Genomic DNA, 21,091 nt, shown 5'->3' with positions numbered 1-21,091 from the left:
CAGTAGCCACATCCCTCCTTATCTCTGGAATTAATAGAACAGCTAGAAACACAAGTCTCCCTTGCATTCAGGGGCAGGGCAGGGCTTAAAGAAGTCTCCACGAAAGAAAGGGAGTATGCGGTTCTTTACTCCTCCTTCCATCTCTGATGTCTGAAAGGTGGGTGTGATGGTGAGAGCTCTAGCAATCTTTGTGGACCATGAGGAAATGAGGTACATGGGAACACCAATAAAAATAAGGCCGGGCTTACCTCAGCAATTTCTTTCTTGTAAGAAACAGGTAAAAACAGGTAATCATAATTATTTTTCCCCCATTATATGCAGCCAATCTTAAGAGATCCACCTCTCGAGACCATTCCAGCTCACAGATAATCATCATTTCCTTCTCCAAACTCACAGCACTTGTTTGTACCACTCACTAAACACCCAAATCTCTGGAGACAACCATTGTATGACTATTACACTTTCCCTGGACTTACATTAAACCTCTCCAGCAAGTTACAAGCTCCTTGAGGGGAGAGCACCAAGTCATATAGTTTCCCTTCTCACCTCAGTTCCTAGCAAATTATCTGACATAGAGTGTGTGTTTAATAAATGTTTACGGTCTCATTGTGCCATGATGGACCTTTAGAAAAAAACATAGGGACTTCTAAATCTTTGCTTAAACCTTTACAGAAAAGGAATTAACAATGTACAGGAAAAAAATCTCTAAGGAAAATTTTTATTAAAAAGACAAACTCAACCCAAGAAGCAATGACTTAACCTATTTTGTCAAGAAACCTCTTACTCTTTCTTGAAAACAGAGACCTCCTTCTGGCAGGAGCCAATCCATCAGTGGGCAGAGCGTCTCTTGAGTTTGTCACCTATGATGAAGTTTAACCCCTAAAAACACAACCTCATGCACGTAGAAGTTACTTGTGCTAAAAATCAGATTATCTCACACATGCTTTCCTTCCAAGTCTTTAGCACAAGCACAGAATTCATTTACATTTGCATAAATAACGTGCTTTGCTTTGTATTGGGCCTCTTCTATTTCTTTAAAAACCTTTAGAGTTCTGTGCTTTGGGCCTGTCTGCTTTTCTGCAAATATCCAGTATCCACACGCTGTCCGTAAAACCTATCTACATGGTCTGTGAGCTGTTAACTATCACGGAGAAAAAAAAAGGCAAGTGAAACTAAGGAAGGAAAGAAAACTCACATCTGTGTGTCAACCAAATGTAACACACACACACACACACACACACACGACAATTTACAATATCAAAAGAAAATAGAATCACTTTTTAATTGACTTTCTCTTTGCCAGTTCTGAAGCTAAGCACTTGCTCCTTCCTTATTAACTTTAGTCTTTTGAGCAATTTTTTCCATTGTAAGCACTTTCTAAAAAATCATTTTCACACATTTCTCAGATACATCAATCCTTCCGGCATTCCTCTACGCACACATTATGGTACCCCAGCTCTAAATATAAAAGACTTTTATTATGTCCATTAACCATGGACATATGTGCTCCAAAAGTTTCCTGACACGCAGTCATTTGTGGGTTTTTAATTATAAACAGAAAATATTCACTAGAAAAATAAAGAAGCAAGCCCATAAATATATCTTTATACATTTGAGTTTTGTTTGTATACGACAAAACGTTTGGCTCAATGGCTCTCCCCGTTGCCAGCTCCAGAATGTGAGCATGCATGCGTTTATAAACACAGAGATGTACATACATTCACATGTACCATTAACTCCATGCATCGTGCAGGATTCAAACATCTGTAATTGCGGGTGCCGCCGCCTAATTTCTCAAAGAAGGGGAGCAGATTTTTCTGACACCAGGTCTCACTCCACATGAAAAATTAAAACGGAAAGAAGGCAATGCCCAGTAAAATACTTGACAAACGAAGTCATATTTATTGAATGCGTTTTATTTTAACAACCAAAAAATTCTAACAGCCTAACAATGCACATAAGTTAAAAATTAATTATCACTTAGTGATAACAAAGATAGTTGATTTACATGGAAAAAAGAACATTTACAATATGTTAATCCTTATTCACATTGTTGATACCGCAATAAAACACAATTTGTTTTTTCATTTCACAAAAAAAAAAAAAAAAAGGCGGGAAATTGTGCTTTGTCAAGAGGCACTACAAGAGAAAGTTTCTTCTTCCAAATAGATATTATATGACAGATATTGAATAAATAGACATATATGCATTGTAATTCGCAAAGATCTGGCAAGACCACAGGCTAAAATGCCCACAGATTCACTTAGAATCACTGCAAACTTGGCAGTGAAATTAAAAAATAAAAGGCAAGACTTAGCATTGAAAAATACCTAATAAATTTTTGGTTGAAGTGTAAAAGATACCAAATGCGGATGCCATCGATAGATGAACCACCTTGTAAGAGCTTGGCAAAATCAGTTTCCATTACATGTACAGAGTGACCTTCAGCAACAGTGTAAGAAGACAATTTGGAAAGAGTAACTCGGAGATCAGGAAGCAGCAAGCGTGGACTTTCGGATTAAAGCTGCAGCATACTACAGAAGCAGAAGGACGGGCTCAGGGCCTAACTGCAAACCACCATCCTTTTGCAAAGGTATGTGACGCTCGTGTCAAGAGAATTTTTTCAACATCGTTATTTGAAAAAGTACAGGAAAATGTCCCTTTAAAAACTCCAGAGGTTACTGAGCAGCTAGATTAGCTTGTATTGCAACATGTCTTCTCCCTGTATATTGTAAGTTCTGAGTTAATATCTACACATAGAGGTTTTTTTTTTTTAACTCCTACCTTTTATACCTTTCAAATATATAAATAGTATTAACAGTTATATTACAATGTTTGTGTAGTAAACAGAAAATAACTTTCAAAGTGATATTGCATGAGGTCTTTGACAAGGTTGCATGAGAGCACAACTCCAAAAAAATCCAACCGTGTGGGACTGTTTGATGGCCACGCCGAGGCATGGATTAGGTCCTGAAGGTGAGGTCACCTCTTGCAATTACTGTAAGTAAGAAGTGGGAAGTAATGCTACTGGTGCTTCGGATAGGAAGCTACAGGAGGTTTGGAGAGCTATAGTAGATTGCAGCTTTAATGCTCACTCCACTAAACAGCCAGTCGGCATTAGTCCTGCTTTACGTAAGGTAATTGCTCTGTAGGTAACTGAGAAGATGTTTCCATTTATGACGAGTAGGTGATTCCACTGAAATCGCTTCGCTTACTCTATTGCCTGGAGCTGCGCAATGATTCAAAATCAGGTTCTTGTTCAGGCTGCCATACCAGGGAAGGGATGAGGCATGGGAGGGCAGGGACCACAGACATTTGGTTAGGTGGATGGAATGTGTACGAAGAAGAGGAAGCCCCAAGTGAAACAGAAATAAGAAACATCTTTAGGGAGACGGAAGGATGGAGATTTATTCGACAGGGAACCCCTTTAACTGGGCAGCAACTTCTTTTCTAAACTTAACATTACATTGAACTATTTTCTATTAAAAAAAAAAGAAAAGAAAGAAAGAAAAAAGAGAAAACAGCAACAACAAACAACTTTTAAATGAGCAGGCTTATTAATTGTAAGGTTTGAAGCCACGAACAGTAAGTTTCACAATAAAATGTGGCTCATACTATGAATTCCGTACGTCCAACGTCAAAATGTCATTTTATCAAGACTGCACTTAAAGGACAAGTTTTCTCTGTACTGAATTACAGTTTTATTCATTTGGAATTCCACAGAAATGCATCTGTTCACTACAGGAATGACAAGTTGAATAACGGAACATATCGAGTCATTTTTAAGTGTGCATTGTGTCTTAAGAGCAATTTGACTTGTATCATTTTAAGGTGCCCTGATTTTTTTTTCCACTTTACTTTCTTCTTTCTTTTTGGCAGTGTTGATTTATTTTGTTAAATACATACCTCAAAAATTACCCATCAAGCTGCCAGATAGGAAGCCATAGAATTAAAAAAAAAAAAAAATCAGGGACAAACACAGAAAATAAATAGGAATTCAAAAATAGTCACCCCACCCTGAGAGCAGGCCGCAGTTTATCAAAAAGCCAAAGCGACTCACTGTGAAGTGGTTTTTTTTTTTTTAATACATAAACAAGTCTCTTCTTTAAGAACTCATTTCACAGTCTATTCTTTCGGATTGTAAAGTTCTCTGTCCCATGCAATTTAATATATATATGTAAATATATAGATATATACATATACATATACACACACACTTGTAGCTTCCTTCATTTATTTCGCAGATCTTTTCATCCTGGAACTTGCCTGATGTCTCTTCCGTAAGTGCAAGGATAATGAAGGCAGAGTCTCCTGTGATTATAATTACTATGATCCAGTCAATTGTAAAAGTGTAACACTTTTAGTGTCTTTGCCAAGGCGATGTCTGATTCGGAAATACTGAACTTATTCAGTCTATAGGTGTATCCTGTGCAACAAAGAAATGTCAAAAAAGGTAAGAAAAACAAAACAGACCAAAAAAAAAAAGACCAAAATAAAATAAAATAAAGTAAAAAAAAAAAAAAAAAAGTTTTTAAAGAAATTAAAACAGAAAATCCTTGGACCGATGTATTGCTTTGCCTGGTAGGAGTTCACATTATCTCTGGTCAATCTCAGCAGGCGTGGCCTTGCTTTTTTCCGCATTTTCCTCCTCGGCCTCCACTTTGTACATCTCCTCAGAGCCTTCCTCGCTGTCGTTCTCCTCGGACTCCGTCAGCAGCTCCTCGTCCTTATACTCGGCCACGTCCACCGCGGAGCCCAGGTGTTCCTTGAGCTTCCCATGATGCTTCACATGATACCGCTGGTTCTGGAAGAACTTGATGATGGTGTGTTTGGGGAGATCCAGCTGAGCAGAAAGCGTGTGGATAGCTTCCTGATCGGGATACAGGCCCACATCATGAATAAAGCTTTGGAGGATCCCCAGGGCTTCCAGGGAGATCTTTGTGCGAGACCGGGGCTTTTTGGCACAACTGTCTTCAGTTGGAGGAGGTGGGGGAGGAGCTTCTTCTCTGGGAGGGGAACTCTCCTTGGCTGGCTGAGACTGCTGTCTATGAAGGACCTGATAATTAAAATAAAGAAAAAAAAATTTAACATTTGACTGAGGATTTCACCTTTCAAAAGCCATCATTCCTCTGAAGTGTTGTTGTCTATCTATCTACCTTTGGAGTACCGCTGTAACCATTTGTAAAGCTGGGTCTTTCTGCAAACTGAAAAGAATTTCTGGAGATTTAGAATCTCATATAGAACAAGGGGGTGATAATAGTAAAGTCTGCTAACATTTATATTCTGAGGCACAAAGAAGTAAAGTCCTTTGTTGCCCAAGGTCATTTGCACTCAAACAATCTGGCTCCAGAGCCTTCCCTGCTGTCAACCAGCATGAGATGCCACCTCTCTAAAGCCGAATGGCAAAGAAATTGGACTCAGAAGAAACCGCAGGTTCTACAGTCAGACCTCATGGGTTCAAGTTCAGACTCTTCTATTTAGTTGGGTGACCCTGTACAAGTCAGTAACAGCTTTTAGCCTCCATTTCATTATCTATAAAAGAAGGATCAGACACTGACTTCCTACAGATTGTAAGAATTAAGCAACATAATGTATGTAAAGAATCGTGCTTACCTTACATCAGAGGTTGACAAACTTTTTCAGTAAAGAGCCAGATAGTAAATATTGTAGGCTCTGCAGGGCCACACAGTCTCTGTCGCAATGACTCAACTCTACCTTTGTAGTGTGAAAGCAGCCTTAAGTACTATGTAAGCAAACGAGTGTGGCTGTGTACTAAGAACTCTTTATTTACAGGTGGCAGATCGGATTTGGTCATGGGTCGTAGTCTGTCCCTCTCAAGCTAAGGGCAAACATTCGATACATGATAGTAATTATTATCATCAGCCTCATAATTACCCTTAAGAGTGTAATAGAGTTAGTATTTCAGCCAGAAATAGTTGGTATTTCGGCCAGAAAAATCAATACTTCATAGAATTAGGAAGAACTTTTATTTTCTTTCAGCCCTGATAATGATCCTTAAGTAATGGTTTTAAAAAATACAAAAACTTCCAAACTAATTGAAAGATATAACATCCTTCTTAAATGAGGAATTTTAAATGACTAATCTACAGTCACATAAATGGACCTCAATATCACTATAAACTATTAATACTCTGTTTTGCACACACTCCCTAATTTGTTTTTTAATCCTTAATTAAGATTTTCTAGTTGTTGTAATTAATTTACAATTTCTCCTTTATCTCTACATATTCCCCACTCGTTAAACAATGAAAACAAAACAAAATAAACGTCTAGTGTTTAAATTTCTAGACCCAAGATGGAGCTGCCCTTAGCTGTGGTGCTACATCAGCAGACTGAACTTCCACGGTGCATCCAGTCTGCCAGTCCCGAAATGCCAAGCCAACTCTGGGCTCTACACTTATTTTCTGGTTCTTTGATCTTTCTAAATACAGTCAGATCTGCAACCCCAGACAATCATGCCCTGTTTGTGTTGCCATGTCTTACGATGTATAAAATTTGATCTTGCCCAAAATCCCACAGAGAGGGTGCTCCACTGTTTGTGAAGTACCACAGTCCCCCAACTCCTGGATTGTTTTCCCTGAATAAAGGAAAACTTGTTACTATATTGTTTGGGTTGTGTCATTCGACACTAGTTAGGCAAACTTATTCTTGATCATCATAACTGCTTCTTCAATATCATCTCTCTGGATGAAATAATTTCCCATTTTAACATTTATTTATGAACCTCTTCAATGTGACCCAAAAAAGCAAGCTATACAGAGGACACTGCCATAGAAACTTGCTCCTCCCTGCTCCCATCATAGGCCTGTGTGACAGGGACTTCACGGCAAGGGGGGAGGATCGCTGGATCCTGCAGAGGAGCCTCTGCCACTACTCACACCTTACAAAAAGCAGCAGCAATATTACGACAATTAAAAGGCTGCTGTGATGGTCCACAGTAAAAAGCGTTATGTCAGCTCCAAAGACAAAGACCACATTTCCTATACTCAGATCAGTGCCTGACTTTCTGGATCCTCCCAAAGCTTTTAAGAATAGTGAGTTCACATATTAAAAAACATACATTTCTCTTTTACCATTCCCTCCTATTTCATGCAGTCTCTTTCACGTTAGAGCAACAAATTAAACATTTTCCAGAGTTCAGGGGGAAATCAATGCAATCAGTGCAGAAGAAAATAGGTCTAGTTACCTTAAAGAATCCGTGGTACCACCATCCTCACTACCATTACTACCATTACCACACACTATCCGTATGACCCATTTTCTTTTCTTGGCTATGAAATATCAACATCAAAGCAAGCATTTAAGAAAAAAAAAATCCACCATCTAGAGTCCACTCCCAGGGACCATCTGATGAAAAAACAATTTCTTACCAATGTGAAAATGTCAGTCTTTTAGATGGAATTTACTAAATATTAGCGCACATGCAATTGTTACCTGAGCAAGGTAACAAGCTGAAGAGGATGAAACTTTTCAAAATAATAATTGGCAATCACATCACAATCAAAATAATAATCAAAAGATAATCAAATGCAAATAAGAATATCCATCATAATAAGCTGACGGCTGGTGGCAGAAAGAAATCTAAAATGCAGGACCATAAAACGGTGGCACTAAAGGTCCATATAATGTTGACCAATTAAAATGAATGTTCTTGGCATTTTCTTTACTACTTTCAACTAAGAGTAAATTCATGTGGTCTGCTGTGGTAAGCTGGCATCAGCAAAAAATTGAGAGCTCTGTTACTCCAACATCCTAATTATAGCCGGAAGGGAACGTAGATCTGCGCTGCGGGCCCGTTCAGGGCGCTTTGACGGCAGAAGAGATTTGCTCTGAGGTCGTCGTCTGGGCAGCCTGACCATTGTAATAAATGAGCAACTGTGGCAACAGGTGAGAATTTTGCTCTTTGGTGAGAAAGAGAGGGACAGAGTGAGACACTGACATTATATGTGAAATATGTACGCAAAGAATACACACTCAAGCACGAGTACCTCCTATTAGAGCAATTGCGTTAATTGGAAAACAAAAGAGAATTAAAATGCCCCATTTTCTAAATTATGCTTGCCTTCTGTAGTAAAAGTCAGCATAATGGTTCCATTTAGTTAAATAATTAGATTGGTTCTTTAGGGGTTTTCCATTTTGCACTGGTTAGATTTAAAGAGATTTTCCAAAACTATACTTTGAAGTTACTATAATCTTTCTGCATGATAGGGTTTGTTCTTCTCCTAGGTCCAACCAGATGGCTGACTTGGCCCCTCTTGCGCAGACTCTGGCGGTGCTGACACATGCCAACAGGGAAGCCCCCCCCTTCCCCCGTCACCCGGCAGGGGCAGGGCGAGGACAGGGGCAGGGCGAGGACAGGAAGAGCTGCCGCTTGCTGGACGCTGGGCCAGGCAGCGCTGACAGCTCCACACATGAGCCTACTTGGTCCTCATGGTTGCTCAGGAAGGTACTATTTGGATCAAGAATAGCCTGGAAATAGGCACTGGCTCGGGAAAGCCCTTTACATCGGAGATTATTAAACAGGGAGCTGGGGCAGCCCCGGCGGCTCAGCGGTTTAGCGCCGCCTTCAGCCCAGGCCTGATCCTGGAGACCCGGGATCGAGTCCCACGTCGGGCTCCCTGCATGGGGCCTGCTTCTCCCTCTGCCTGTGTCTCTGCTTCTCTGTCTCTAATAAATCAATGAAATCTTTAAAAAAATAAATACATAAACAAATAGGGAGCTGTTTCGGTGGGAGAAAGTAGGTTTTCCAAGGGACAACGGTAATGTTACTGCCCATCACTGGAGAAGAGATGTTTCTCAGAGAAGTAACAGCAAATGAAATATCCTACAAAGAGAAATGTTTATTTCTGGTCAGACAGTGCTCTATATGGTGAGTTGGGTGGCGTGACAATATCTCCAGGAAGAAGGTTAGGTGACATTTTGAGCATCTCGGAGCAGGTAAGGAGAGCGCAGTCAAAACAGAGAATGACCGAATGAGCAGCTCTAAAGTCAACGGCCTTCCAAGGTACCAAAGGGCCTGCCTGAGGTTTCTCAGCCACACAGCCACATTGGCTGCGATTCCCTTTCAACCACAATATGCCAAAGACCTGAGACAAAAAGACTCCCCAAGTTCTGTCCAAGGATCTGCGTTCTCCCCCAAATGTTCTAATTACTCCAGGCAGAAAGTTGTTTATTGTCTCTAGACAATTTTTTAGAAAGAAAAAACGAAACCACAACATAGATTTCCTCACAACCAATTGTGCATTGGCTTAGTATCATGATAATTAAGGAATTCTTAATGTCTCGCAGTGCTCCCTACCAGCTGAACAAAAGTAGAGCCTAAGATGCTTACGGGTGGTCTTTTGGAGACAGGGCAGGGCGATGAATACAACCTGGTCTTAAGATCTTCCCATCTAGATGGCAGAAACTTTTCTTCATTTTCTTACATCTTAAGTAAATAATGTCAATTCTTCTAGGCTCGTCTTCATAGGATAGGGTTCTGAATTCCCATTTAACTGAACTTTAGTTTTCCTGTTTGAATTTCTCAGAAATGCTCAAAATTCCTTGTTGGTTAAGTAGATGAATCAAGTCTGGCTCCTGTTCCAACCAAGTACCCTTAGTAACTTAAGTGTGAGGCTAGGCCATTGATTCCTGTTGGACGGACCTTTAAGTCATTCCTGTTCCGCCGCTTATTTGACAATCCAGGCATCTATTTTCTGGCTAATGTTTTCTGTTTGTTTTTTTCTTTAACTACAAAATTTACAATTACTTCAACCAAGAACAGAGAATGCCCTGCCAACTGAATCAAGATATATGTTCTTTTCTAACGAGTTCTTCACACAACCAGATTATTGTCTTCTGGGGTTTTTCTTTAAGTTAAGGTGAATGGAGCACTTTCCTAGATAATTACATTACATTAAAAAAAAAAAAAAAAAAAAACCCTGCCCAAGTCCACAAACTTTCCAGCCTCAACCTTTTTTCCTCTTTTTGAAAATAGGCCCAAGTTGACCTTTTCTATTCATAATGCCCACCATCTCTCTTCACGTGATTTTTCCCAAATAACAGGATATATTGTTCTGTAAAGATCACCATCCATCCCTTTACTTCTGACCCTTGCAAACTGAAGCCTGATCATTCATCCTACTAGCTCTAGATTTAGATTTTTTCTTCCATCACAACTAAATTTAGTCAACAATTCATCTCTAATAATTTCTACAAAGAGTTTTATAGCTTTTCTTGTCAATTTTTCACCATGACAACTAGTGTTCATAGCACTGAAATGTCTCAGTAGCTTCAATGATAATAGTGGTGGTGGTACTAGTAGTAGTAGAAGTAGTAACAGATGGTAGCATTCATGTAAAGTTTATGCGCTAAACACTGGTTTAAATGCTAAAAAATGTTAATTTTACTTAATTTTATTTATTGTCACAGTAATCCTGCAGGTAGATATTTTTGCCCCCATTTTAGGACGAGAAAACTGGAGTTCAAGGAGAATAGAGGTAATTTAGAACTGGTATTCTAAACACATATCTGCCTAATTTTAAATCCCATGCTCTTAAACATTATGTTCTCCTGCTTTCTATGAGCAAGATTACATAAGGAGAATGAACCAAGTCTCTAGACTTTGAGATGACAGACCATAAATAAAATATCAGGTAGTAACAAATATTATAAGCAAAAAAAATTGAGAAATGCAAAAGGAGAACTGGGGTTTAGATGCAGTCACTCAAGGAAGACTCCTGAAGGAGGCAGCACTTGAGCAGAGGTCTGAAGGAAGTGAGGAACAAGCCATGAAGAAGAGCATTCCAGGCAAAGGAAACAGCAAGCAAAAACATAGTAGGGAGGAATATATTTGGTATATTTCAAGAACATCAAGGAAGGCAGCATGTTAGAGCTGCACCACCCAGGACAGCAGCTACTAGCTACATGTGGCTATTTAAAGGGGTTTTTCTAATTTTTTTTTAAAAGATTTTATTTATTTATTTATTTAAGAGAGAGAGAGAGAGAGAGGGAGCATGAGCTGGGGGAAAGGCAGATAGAGAGGGAGAAGCAGACTCCCGCTAAGCAGGGAGTCTGATGAGAGGCTCAATCCCAAGACCCCGGGATCATCACTTGAGGCAAATGCAGACGCTTAGCTGGCTGAGCCACCCAGGTGCTCCTATTTACATTTTGTTAGATTAATTAAAACTAGAAACAAAACTTAGTTTCCTCAGTTATATTAGCCACATTTCACATGCTTGATTATCACATTGTGCAATACCATACGGGGCAGCGCACTTCCACCATCACAGAAAGTAGTGTTGAACAGCTCTATGCTCAAGAGAAATGACAACTGTGAGGTCGCCAAAGCCAGAGTATGTTGGGCCCTGGCATTCGAGTATCAATGTGATGAAAAGCCCTCACAGTGGGTCCGCACTCATAATCTGATTTAGCCAGAAATATAGGAGGGCTTGAAACTGCCACTATTAGTAGAGAAAAGAGAGATGTTCATATAGTCACATACTCAATAAGAAAAACTCAGTTCCTAGTACATCACTGGACTTTAAACAGAGTATCCAAATGGCAACACTATCATAACAACAACCAGAAGAATGCACTGGTATTTCTATCCTCAAGAGAACAGTTAATTTACATTTAACTGATGGCTGCCTTCTTTATCAGAGGTGCTTTTATCATGTCTGGAAGGAATTATGTTGAAGACAACCACAGCTTAAGAGAATAAATAAATAAATAAATAAATAAATAAATAAAGTGTTGGTTTATCAAATACTTATGGGGTGTCTATCATAATTGAACCTATTAATTTACAAAACTTTCTAATATGTAGTCCTATCTCTAACAATTAAATGTTGATGAATAAGTTATGGATAGGATATAAACAAATAGAAAGTTAAAAGTCTAATAATAAATTCCTTATTGCTGAAATCTCTTTGGGCTGAAATACGATATACACATATATAAATGGACATAAAGATAGTGATGAAGAAATAGAAGTTGTAAATATATTCAAAAGAGACATCAACTTCAAAATAAAACCCCAAACTTCCTTGCCCAGTGACAAAGCACAACCATGATACCGGCACATGTTTCTCTGCCTTCAAAACTGAAAATTTTGAAAACACAAGGACAAAATGGTACCATGACAAAAGTAGACTAAGAGAGATAAAGCAGCTCTTCTTAAACCTCTCAGTGTTCAAATAGATTTTGAAGGCCTCAATGAAAACCAGCTGGGAGCCATGTGTAAAATATAATGGTTTTTGCCTGCAGGGAAGGAAGTGAGATCTTGAATGATTAAGTTCAGGAAAGTATATAATTCACTGTATCATTATGGGGTGAACTGGATTACTTATAATAAGCCAAGACTTTGTGGTCTTTCTTACATAGACAAAATGAGAAATTATTAGAAAGGTGACTGTAGAGGGTGGCTGATTCAGTGTGGGAATAGGTTAAAACAAGTTTCCCAGGTGGGTGCATGCGCATCTCTGTGACAAGCCTTACCCTGAGGGCCGAGCTTCATCCAGAACTTCAGGTCCTAAATGGTAATGCTCATCAGTAGGAGATGAGAACATGGACAAGATGACTTTTGTCTATATTTATTTTGTGTTAATACCAGAATTATTTTTATTTGTTTAATTTACCTCACCTATAACAACAGAATGTAAAATAGTTGATCCCCAAAAGGAAAGCATTCTTCCACTAAAAGTCCTGAGAAAATATATTTAACAGGCAATGAGAACAATTGTTTCGAACAGTTGGAAAGCTCCTGTGCATAACTTGATTAGAATTTGTTAAATAAATAAATAAATGAGTGAATGGTGCTGTTTTAAAATATACGTAAAGTATCATGTAACTGAGATATTTGTCTTAAGTTTCAACAATCTAGCTCTACCCCCCTAATATTCCCTTTTCCCCAAAATCAGCACTTAAGACAATTAATTTTGGCTCAAAATTCACTGGGAAGAACTTAGTATTAATGATTGCTAACTAATATAAATATTAATGTAACCATTATATATCTATCTCACTTATTGGACTGTGAGCTACATATTGGCACACCATATGTCTGGCGCACAGTAAGTGGTCAGTATGTCTTTGTTCTCCTGTACTGGATTAATTCCATATTCTTTCTTCTTTATTTTCAGACCAGTTATTATTCTTGTTTTGCATAACTTATTTTTTTCTTATTATTATTCCATTTTAGCAAAACTATGTTTAAGAAGTAAATAAACTGCCACTCATTATAAGAATTCCTATCTAGTGGGTATCTGAAAGCAAATATGACACATATTTTAATTATTTCTTATTTAAAAAAAAAAACTGCAGGGCATTGTATGACCTGTATACTGGCATGGTATATAAACTGTGAAGAGGAGTTTTGGGGTCACAGAGTTTTGGCTTTGAATCCAGTCCTTACCCTGAAAAGCACATGGGCTTGCTAGCCTCGCAATTCTGAGCAAGTCACTTTCTCTGAGCCACGGTGCTTGTTAATCTATAAAATCTTCCTTCTAGTGTTAGGGGGATTCGTTGAGATAATGCAAGCTAAGTACTTAGAGTTCTTGGCATAAGCAAGACTTCCGTAAGTAATAACTACTATGAAAAAATGAGAGGAGGACTTAAACAGTAGTATAATGCCTCGTATATTTTTCTATCGATTATGCTTATTATAAAAATTAGCAACAAATTCAGAGATCTGTTTGTCCTTTTCACTCCAAAGATCTACAGATCTACAAATGGGCATGTCCACCAGGAGTTTCCCTATCTCTTTCACTCATATACTACACACATCTTTGTTTTTTTAACATGGCAACTCACGCATGGAAGTTGCCTTTTAAAGCATCTGTCACATGGAATTATATCTCATAGCCATAGACCCGTTCAAGGTGACACCTTCTATTTGCACAGCCTGGGGATTCTTTTAGGAACACATACTTCATCAGTTCTCAAAATGTGGTCCAGGGACCCCTGGGGAAATCCTGATTCCCTGTCAAGAAGCCTAGAATATCAAAACTATCTCTGTGGCAAAACTAAGACATTTGCCTTTTTGGCCATGCTGAAATTTATACCAGTGGTACAAAAGCAATGGTGGGAAAACTGCTGGCCTGTGAAAATAAATTAAGTCAATGGCACCAAACTGCGCTGGTAGATGTATTCTTCACTACCACGTGCACACCATAAAAATTCCATTTTCATTTAAGAATGTCCTTGATGATGCAGTAATATATTGTTAATTATAATAAACTCAACCCTTGAGTATACCCTCTTTTTAAAAGTCTGTGAGGAAACGGGAAGTACACAGAAAGGACTTGTATAGAATACTGTAGGATGGCTGTCATGAGAAAGACTGCTTGTGTGAGATTTGTGAGCTGATCTAGCTGCCTTCGTCATGGAATAGCATTTTTACTTGGAAGAACAACTAACAGACAAAATACAGTTACTCAGACTTGGGTATCTGACAGACATTTTCTTAAAAATGAAGTGAGCCTACCACTTCAAAGAAAATAATCTGACAGTATTTCTGCCAATGATAAAATTTGACCTTTCAAGCGAAAATTAAAATTTTGGAAGACATGTAATTAGCTCCCTAGTAGACCCTCCTGATGATATTGGTGGTAATTTAACCAAAATTTTTAAATATGTTATACAATGGGGGGTGGGGGGGTGCCTGGGTGACTTAGTGGGTTGAATGTCCAACTCTTGATTTCAGCTCAGGTCATGATCTCAGGGTCCTGGGATCAAGCTCCATGTCAGACTCTGTTCTCAGCACAGAGTTTGCTTGAGATTCTCTCTCTTCCTCTCCCTGTGCCCCTCCCTCTGCTCATACTCTCTCTTTTTCAAATAAATAAATATTTTAAATCAATCAATCAGTCAGTCATACAATGAAATGTGTTAGCATTTGGAAGATCTGCATCACTCAGTTAATTGATATTTTCCAAATGACCAATGCATGATATTACAAAATTATGTATAGGTAAAAGATCCATTCAAAGTACAAGGCCAAGCAATGAATTATAAAATATGTAAGTATGAAAGTTTATCAATGTCTTTAGATCCCACTTTGCAACTAACTTTTACGAAACTACCATTTGCAAGGTTTTCCTGTAGTAACAAAGAAAAATATCACAATGACCTGGAAAGGCTATTAAATTACTCCTCCCTTTTCCAATCCCTTGTCTGTGTGAGGCTTGATTTTCTTTTACTGCAACCAAAGCCACATATTGTATTAGATTAAATGCAGAAGTGATTATGAGAATCCAGTTGTCTTCCATTAAGCCAGACATTTAAAATATTTGCAATATATATATATATATATAAATAATGGTAGTCTTCTCATTTTTTTGTTTTGGAAATACAGTTATTTTTCATAAAAATGTACCATTTACATATATGCATATATATTATTTACAATTATTTTTTAAATTAATAAACATTTAAAACTATCTCAGAATTAATTTCTAATGTGTCAAATATTGATAGATATATTATTACTGGAGTCCTCAATAGTAAAGAGAGAAAGAGGACCGTGAGACTAAAAAGTCTGAAAACTCTACTACATGAATCACACTCAACATATAGCCCTCTTTCTCCTAATGAAAACAAAACATTTAATATAAGATGCAGAATGTCCCCTTCAGTCAAAAAAATCCTTACTTGTACCAAGTCACCAAGGAAGGTCTTGGAGAATAAATAAGTGTAAGAGAAATTACAACATGCATTATGATCTGTCTCTTGACTTTATCGCTCCAAGACATTTTGGAAGGCAAAACATTCTCCTAGATATACAACTCAGCACTATTTCTAACTTTGAACGATGTTACTTGAGTTGACTCTTATGGTTGTAATTTCACATCCTAACACTATTATAAGACTTATTAAAAACCATGGTTTAGTTTTGTTGCTTTTTTGGATTATACAGTATCCTAAGGTCAAAACTCAGGAAATCTGTTATTAAACACACACACACACACACACACACACACACACACACACAAAACACAAGTATCCATGAAGTGATGACAAATTACAGACTACAGGTGTTAGATTACATTTTGACTCCAGGCAGGTTTAATATAAGTTGGTCTCCTTTTACAATTGCTCTTAGCACATACAGCTCTAGGAAAGGGATTTAAAAGAAAAAAAAAAGAGAGAGAGAAAATAAGAAAAAAAAAAAGAGTGGTGCTCAATAAAAGAAGAGCATGTCAGGAGAAATCAATACAAACAAGCAAAATGGTAGGAAGTCTGACATGGAAATATGTGTTCAATTTCATCCAGCCTTAGTCTGAGTTTCCTTTAATATTGTAACCAAGATGGTATTGGAACATCGTGTATGTTTTTAATGCAGTTTAATAATTGTTTCTCAAAATAAACACTTTGGTCAAAGATAAAAGCATAAAAACACTGTGACACAATAATCTGTTAAAATAAACTTAGGGGATGGAGGAAGTATAGTTCTTAAAACAGCCTTTGGCTTATATCATTTCCTTTTTGGTAACAAATTGAGAACAACTATACCAACAACTTTGGTATAGTTCGGAGGAGAAAAAAAGAGGAATGTTGCAGTCATTAATCTGACTATTGGGAGTGGCCAGATCTGCAAACACTAAAGAGGTGGGTGGGTGAGCCACTTTTTCAATATAAGGAGATGAGCGGACAGACAGTAAATTAAGCAGGCTCGAGATGACCATATGTCATTCAAATGGATACCACACCACATAAAAAACAATCATCTCTCCTGTCAGAATCTAAGAAAGGTAAAACATGGACATATATTGAACCTAATAACAATTACACCTTTCCCTCCAACAGCATCATTCATTAAATTAATTTATATGACCATCTAGGGCCTAACATGACCAAAACCATTCCACAAATGTGACAGACATAAACCATGAGAGATTCGGGGAAGAAGAAACTCTTCAGGATGGTCCAGGCCACGACCATGTGCCCTTCTGCCTGGGAGAAACCATCTCCCAGCCCGGCAACCCCAATCTCATTTGCTTGACACCCATAGCATTAATTTTCTCCCTGTTCCCATACACCTCCACTACCTTTTACAAGGTCTTCTCAAATCACAAAACTCAGCCTAAAAATTTACAGAGAAGACCTATCATTTGAAGACCAGATTCAAGATACAGGTATTATTAAAACGTCTTTAGAGACTTTATATTTGAGTTAAAATGAGATAAGAGTAACATGGACATGATCAGATATGGCAGTTACCTCTGGGATTGTGACTTTTAAATGAATGCCATGATTTGTCTCATTGGTATAATCAAGAAAAGAGTGGCTTTTGCATCAGCATGAATGAAAGAAAAGCTCTTAATTCAACTTAGAGACACCACTGTAACGAAGTGAAAGGGTAAGGTTAGGATGACTTAAGTACCGGAATTAATAATAGTATTAAAAGAACCAACCTGGAAATTCATAATATCAATGGCAAAAGGCCAAAATAAAAAGATATGTAAAGGGTTCAAAATAAAAACCACCATTAGAATTACTAAACAGTTAACCCAGTTAACTAAATAAGTCTCAGGTAAAGTAAAATGTGGCCCAGTAGAATGTGTGTGAAAATAACTTCAACAAATGCCAGTAATACATGATCCAGGGAGATCTGAAATTTGATTTTTTTTTTTAAAGAAATTCAAGGTAAGCTTAAAAGAACACAGCAACTATTTCTGATAAATAAATATCGTCCAATAATTTAACCAAAGCAGAATTTTGATTCCTTTTAAGTGAAACCTTATGTTAAATGGAGGTAGAGAACAGATACATTTTGTGGACATCATGTAGCCAGCCAAGGACTATGTAATGATTCCTACAGTAAAGCAGGAGAGTGAATTCAAGCTACTTCCAAAGCACTGGAATAAACCCTTACTCGCCCCGATTTACACAAGATTATATAATGTGACTTGGTAGTCCTATGTCAAATTCCTCTAATTATTTAAATCCTATAATTAGGATATCGTTAAAGTGCTTCCTATCTTTTGGACTTCTTGCTTCTTAAAAACAACAAAAAACTAATCTCACAACACCAAGGGATGCCATTGCATTTGTGATTCAGAGGGGGAAATGGACATACGAAATTGAGCTCTGACCCCAAATCCCACACCCCTGAGACTAACATGGAACAAACATGCTCACTGCTGTCTGGCTGATAAATGGAGAAAAATACAAAAATATGGTCTGTTTAAATGTAAATTTTAACACAAATTCGTGTCAGTGTGAATAAACATCTAATTAAAATATAAAAATGACACTCCGAATGGCAAAGGATACTAATTCAATGTTTCAAGTGTAGAGTTTAAAGTGAAGACAAAGAAGTTAGGAAAAATTAGAATACATTATGGAGAAGTTCCTCTCCTAAATGTTAATTTTAAGTGGGTTATAAAGGGATTTTTCCTTTTTCTATCTTTGTGTACCATTTTTAAAAAGCATATACCCAATCCTGTCAAAATTTGCTGGTATAAAAAAGAGATCCTCTTCCTGATAAAGTTCAGCCAAGACTCAGTTTAAGATAAAAAAAAATCCCCATCATTGTGATGGCATTTATGTGTTAACACAACTAGTGACACTGCAGTTATACTGTTTTCCAGTTCCCTGAAGAAGAGCGTATAAGGGTGTGTGGATTCCATCTTTTACTTGGGGGAAAAGAAGACAGAAGGTAATCCATGTGCTTGAGGCCTCACATGGGCTACTCAGAATCCCATGATAGGCCACATTTTCTGTATAATTTTTACAGTTGGGGCACTTAGAAGTCAGAACAATCTGACAGTTATGGTTAGTGAAAATATTAGATGTTCGCCAATAAAATAACTACCTCAGCATATTTTTCGCTTTCTGGATGTAACCACTTAATAACAGGACTTGAGAAAAACTGTACTGTGTGAATCAAACACATAAAAGTACAAATATTCCTTTTATAGAAAGCAAATCTTAAGCAGTGCATTATAATCAACCATTCTGGTAAAAGACAAAATATCTAGCATTACCACACCACTGACATATTATGGTTTATTCTACCCTGAAGTCCAAACTGGGTAAACAAAGTCAAGTGATCAAAGAGGGGTTTTCTCCTCAGATGATGAGGTTGAGGCCATTGATCTCTAGGTAAGATTCCTTGTGGTTTACCAATGAAAAGGTGTCAAGTGAGAGCTTATCAAACACAATCATTTAATTTCATCAGAGACTGGTTTTCTTGGTACTATTTTCTTTCAAGAGAAAAAGAATATGGAAAAATTAAATGATGTGAGGTAAGACTTCCCGAAGGTTGATTCTAGAGTATTCTTTTAAATTCTAAACCACTTACAATTCATTACTTGGACCCCAGTTTTACAACCTCCACATTAATGATCTAACTGAAACCAGGTATGGGGAAACCTTTGCTTCTAAACTTTGTGTTAAGTGCATGGGGTGAGAGGTAGAAAGCAAATGGGACCAGGCACTCTTGTTTAGACAGTGGTTTCCTCAAGAAAATAAATCTGCTCCCACAGTACCAAAGATGGTCACTGGAAAGAGAAATCTCAGTTCCTAACGCCCAGGGGAGGAGTAACTAGATTGGCCATTCCTTTTCGCACAAGGAAGATTCCAGTCTCTAAGCTGGAATTCTATATCCATTCTATATCCAGGCCAGTCACGTGACATTCTCATCTATCCAGATTCACGAAGCAAGCCCAGTCTTGTTCTCTGTGCCTCATCGCCTCGGCTTTTCTAAGTGGATTTGCTTACCATGTGTAAGTCCTCAGATACTAGAACTGTCCTGTCATTATACTTTCAAATGTGAATTTGCTTGGCGGTTGGGGAGGGGGTGGGGCTTACTTAATAGCTGAAAACCTAGTACAAAGCATACTTACAAATGACAGTAACAGGGAATTAATCATTTAATCATTAACATTCTCAGCTGGTGCCCTAACACCTCTTCAACCCAACTTGCCCCACCATCTGAGAGTTCTTGCTGACTCTTCCCCGTCATCTGAAACTCCACATCTAGTCAATCCCATGTGCTCCTGATAATTGCTTTGAAGCAGTTCTTGGACCAGATTTCCCTTGTCCCATGTCCCCCATGACTGTTATTCTGTCCTTTATGATCCCTCATCTGAATTACTGTAACTTCCTCCCAACAGGCCTCCTGCCATGGCCAACAGAGCATCTTGCCAAAGGCCTTCAGTGGCCTTAAGATGGCTCAAGGCCTCCTGCATATCCAACAGAGTTCTGAGACCCCACTGTAGCTTTTGTCTGTTTCTCTCCATGATCTTCAACCCCTGCCTTTTGGGCAGTGCTCTAAAGCTCTAGCTCCACCCTCATGCTCTTTTGTTACCCTGACCTCCGCGCTTCCACTTCTGCTGTCTCCTTTACCCAGAAAGCTCCTCTAAGCAGGAGCTCTATAAGAGACACTGAGCAGCACTACTTTCTGAGTCCCCCTGGTTCACCAGGTTATGGGCAAACGCGTCACTCTTTTGTGCTTTCCTTTCTCTGTACTTACAGAGTACTGTATTACGTCATCTGTCCTTGGACTTGTTTCTCCACAAACCTGTGTGCTCCTTAGGGTTAGATTCTGTGTTCTATTCATCTCCACACAGCACAGGGTCAGGCACTATGTTTTGAGTGAGCAGCTGAAACCTAAAATGGATCCTAACATTTCCAGAATTCTTCTGTAGTGGTAGTAGCCACGTTATACAAGCCAAAAGTCTTAGAACACGTCTAATACCTCTAAGGGGAGGAAAAGCAAGCAAAGGGGAAAAGCACAGCAAGTTCATATAGGCACTCATTTAAAAATACACTTATTACTGACAAGAGTTGAATGATAAGTTTGCAGTAATGTGTTAAATTCATACAGTGGTTCATGCAGTTCTTTAATTTCCCCCAAATCATCTAATTGAAACCTCTCCAAACTGTAAAACTACTTCTACTCTCAACAGAGCTCAAAAGGCCTACAGCAGTTTCTATGAGAAAAAAAGTTGCTAGAGACAAAATAGCAAAACAGCAAATAACAATGACAAAATCCATATAAGACAAAAAAAGGGAACCTTCAAAAAAGAATATACAAAAACTAGATACATTTGCTTTAAAATGGATCATCTGTATCACAAGAAAAGCC

The 21,091-nt window shown here is 38.1% G+C and overlaps 1 protein-coding gene across 5 annotated transcripts in view; it reads right to left on the bottom strand.

The window, feature by feature from the left end:
• Positions 1 to 1,895: 1,895 nt before the first annotated feature.
• Positions 1,896 to 21,091, bottom strand: part of SATB2 (SATB homeobox 2) — a 288,389-nt gene continuing 269,193 nt past the window's right edge. For all 5 annotated transcript variants that reach the window (XM_072813436.1, XM_072813439.1, XM_072813437.1 and 2 more), the window contains one exon: positions 1,896 to 5,056. In XM_072813436.1, the coding sequence (XP_072669537.1) occupies positions 4,595 to 5,056 (462 nt within the window). In that variant the 3' untranslated portion in view covers positions 1,896 to 4,594. The remainder of the gene's footprint in view (positions 5,057 to 21,091) is intronic.

The sequence above is a fragment of the Canis lupus genome, chromosome 36, assembly GCF_048164855.1.
Source record: "Canis lupus baileyi chromosome 36, mCanLup2.hap1, whole genome shotgun sequence".
Lineage (NCBI taxonomy): Eukaryota > Metazoa > Chordata > Mammalia > Carnivora > Canidae > Canis > Canis lupus.
The sequence above is the reverse complement of the archived record's forward strand: the minus strand, read 5'-3'. Positions and strand labels throughout refer to the sequence as shown.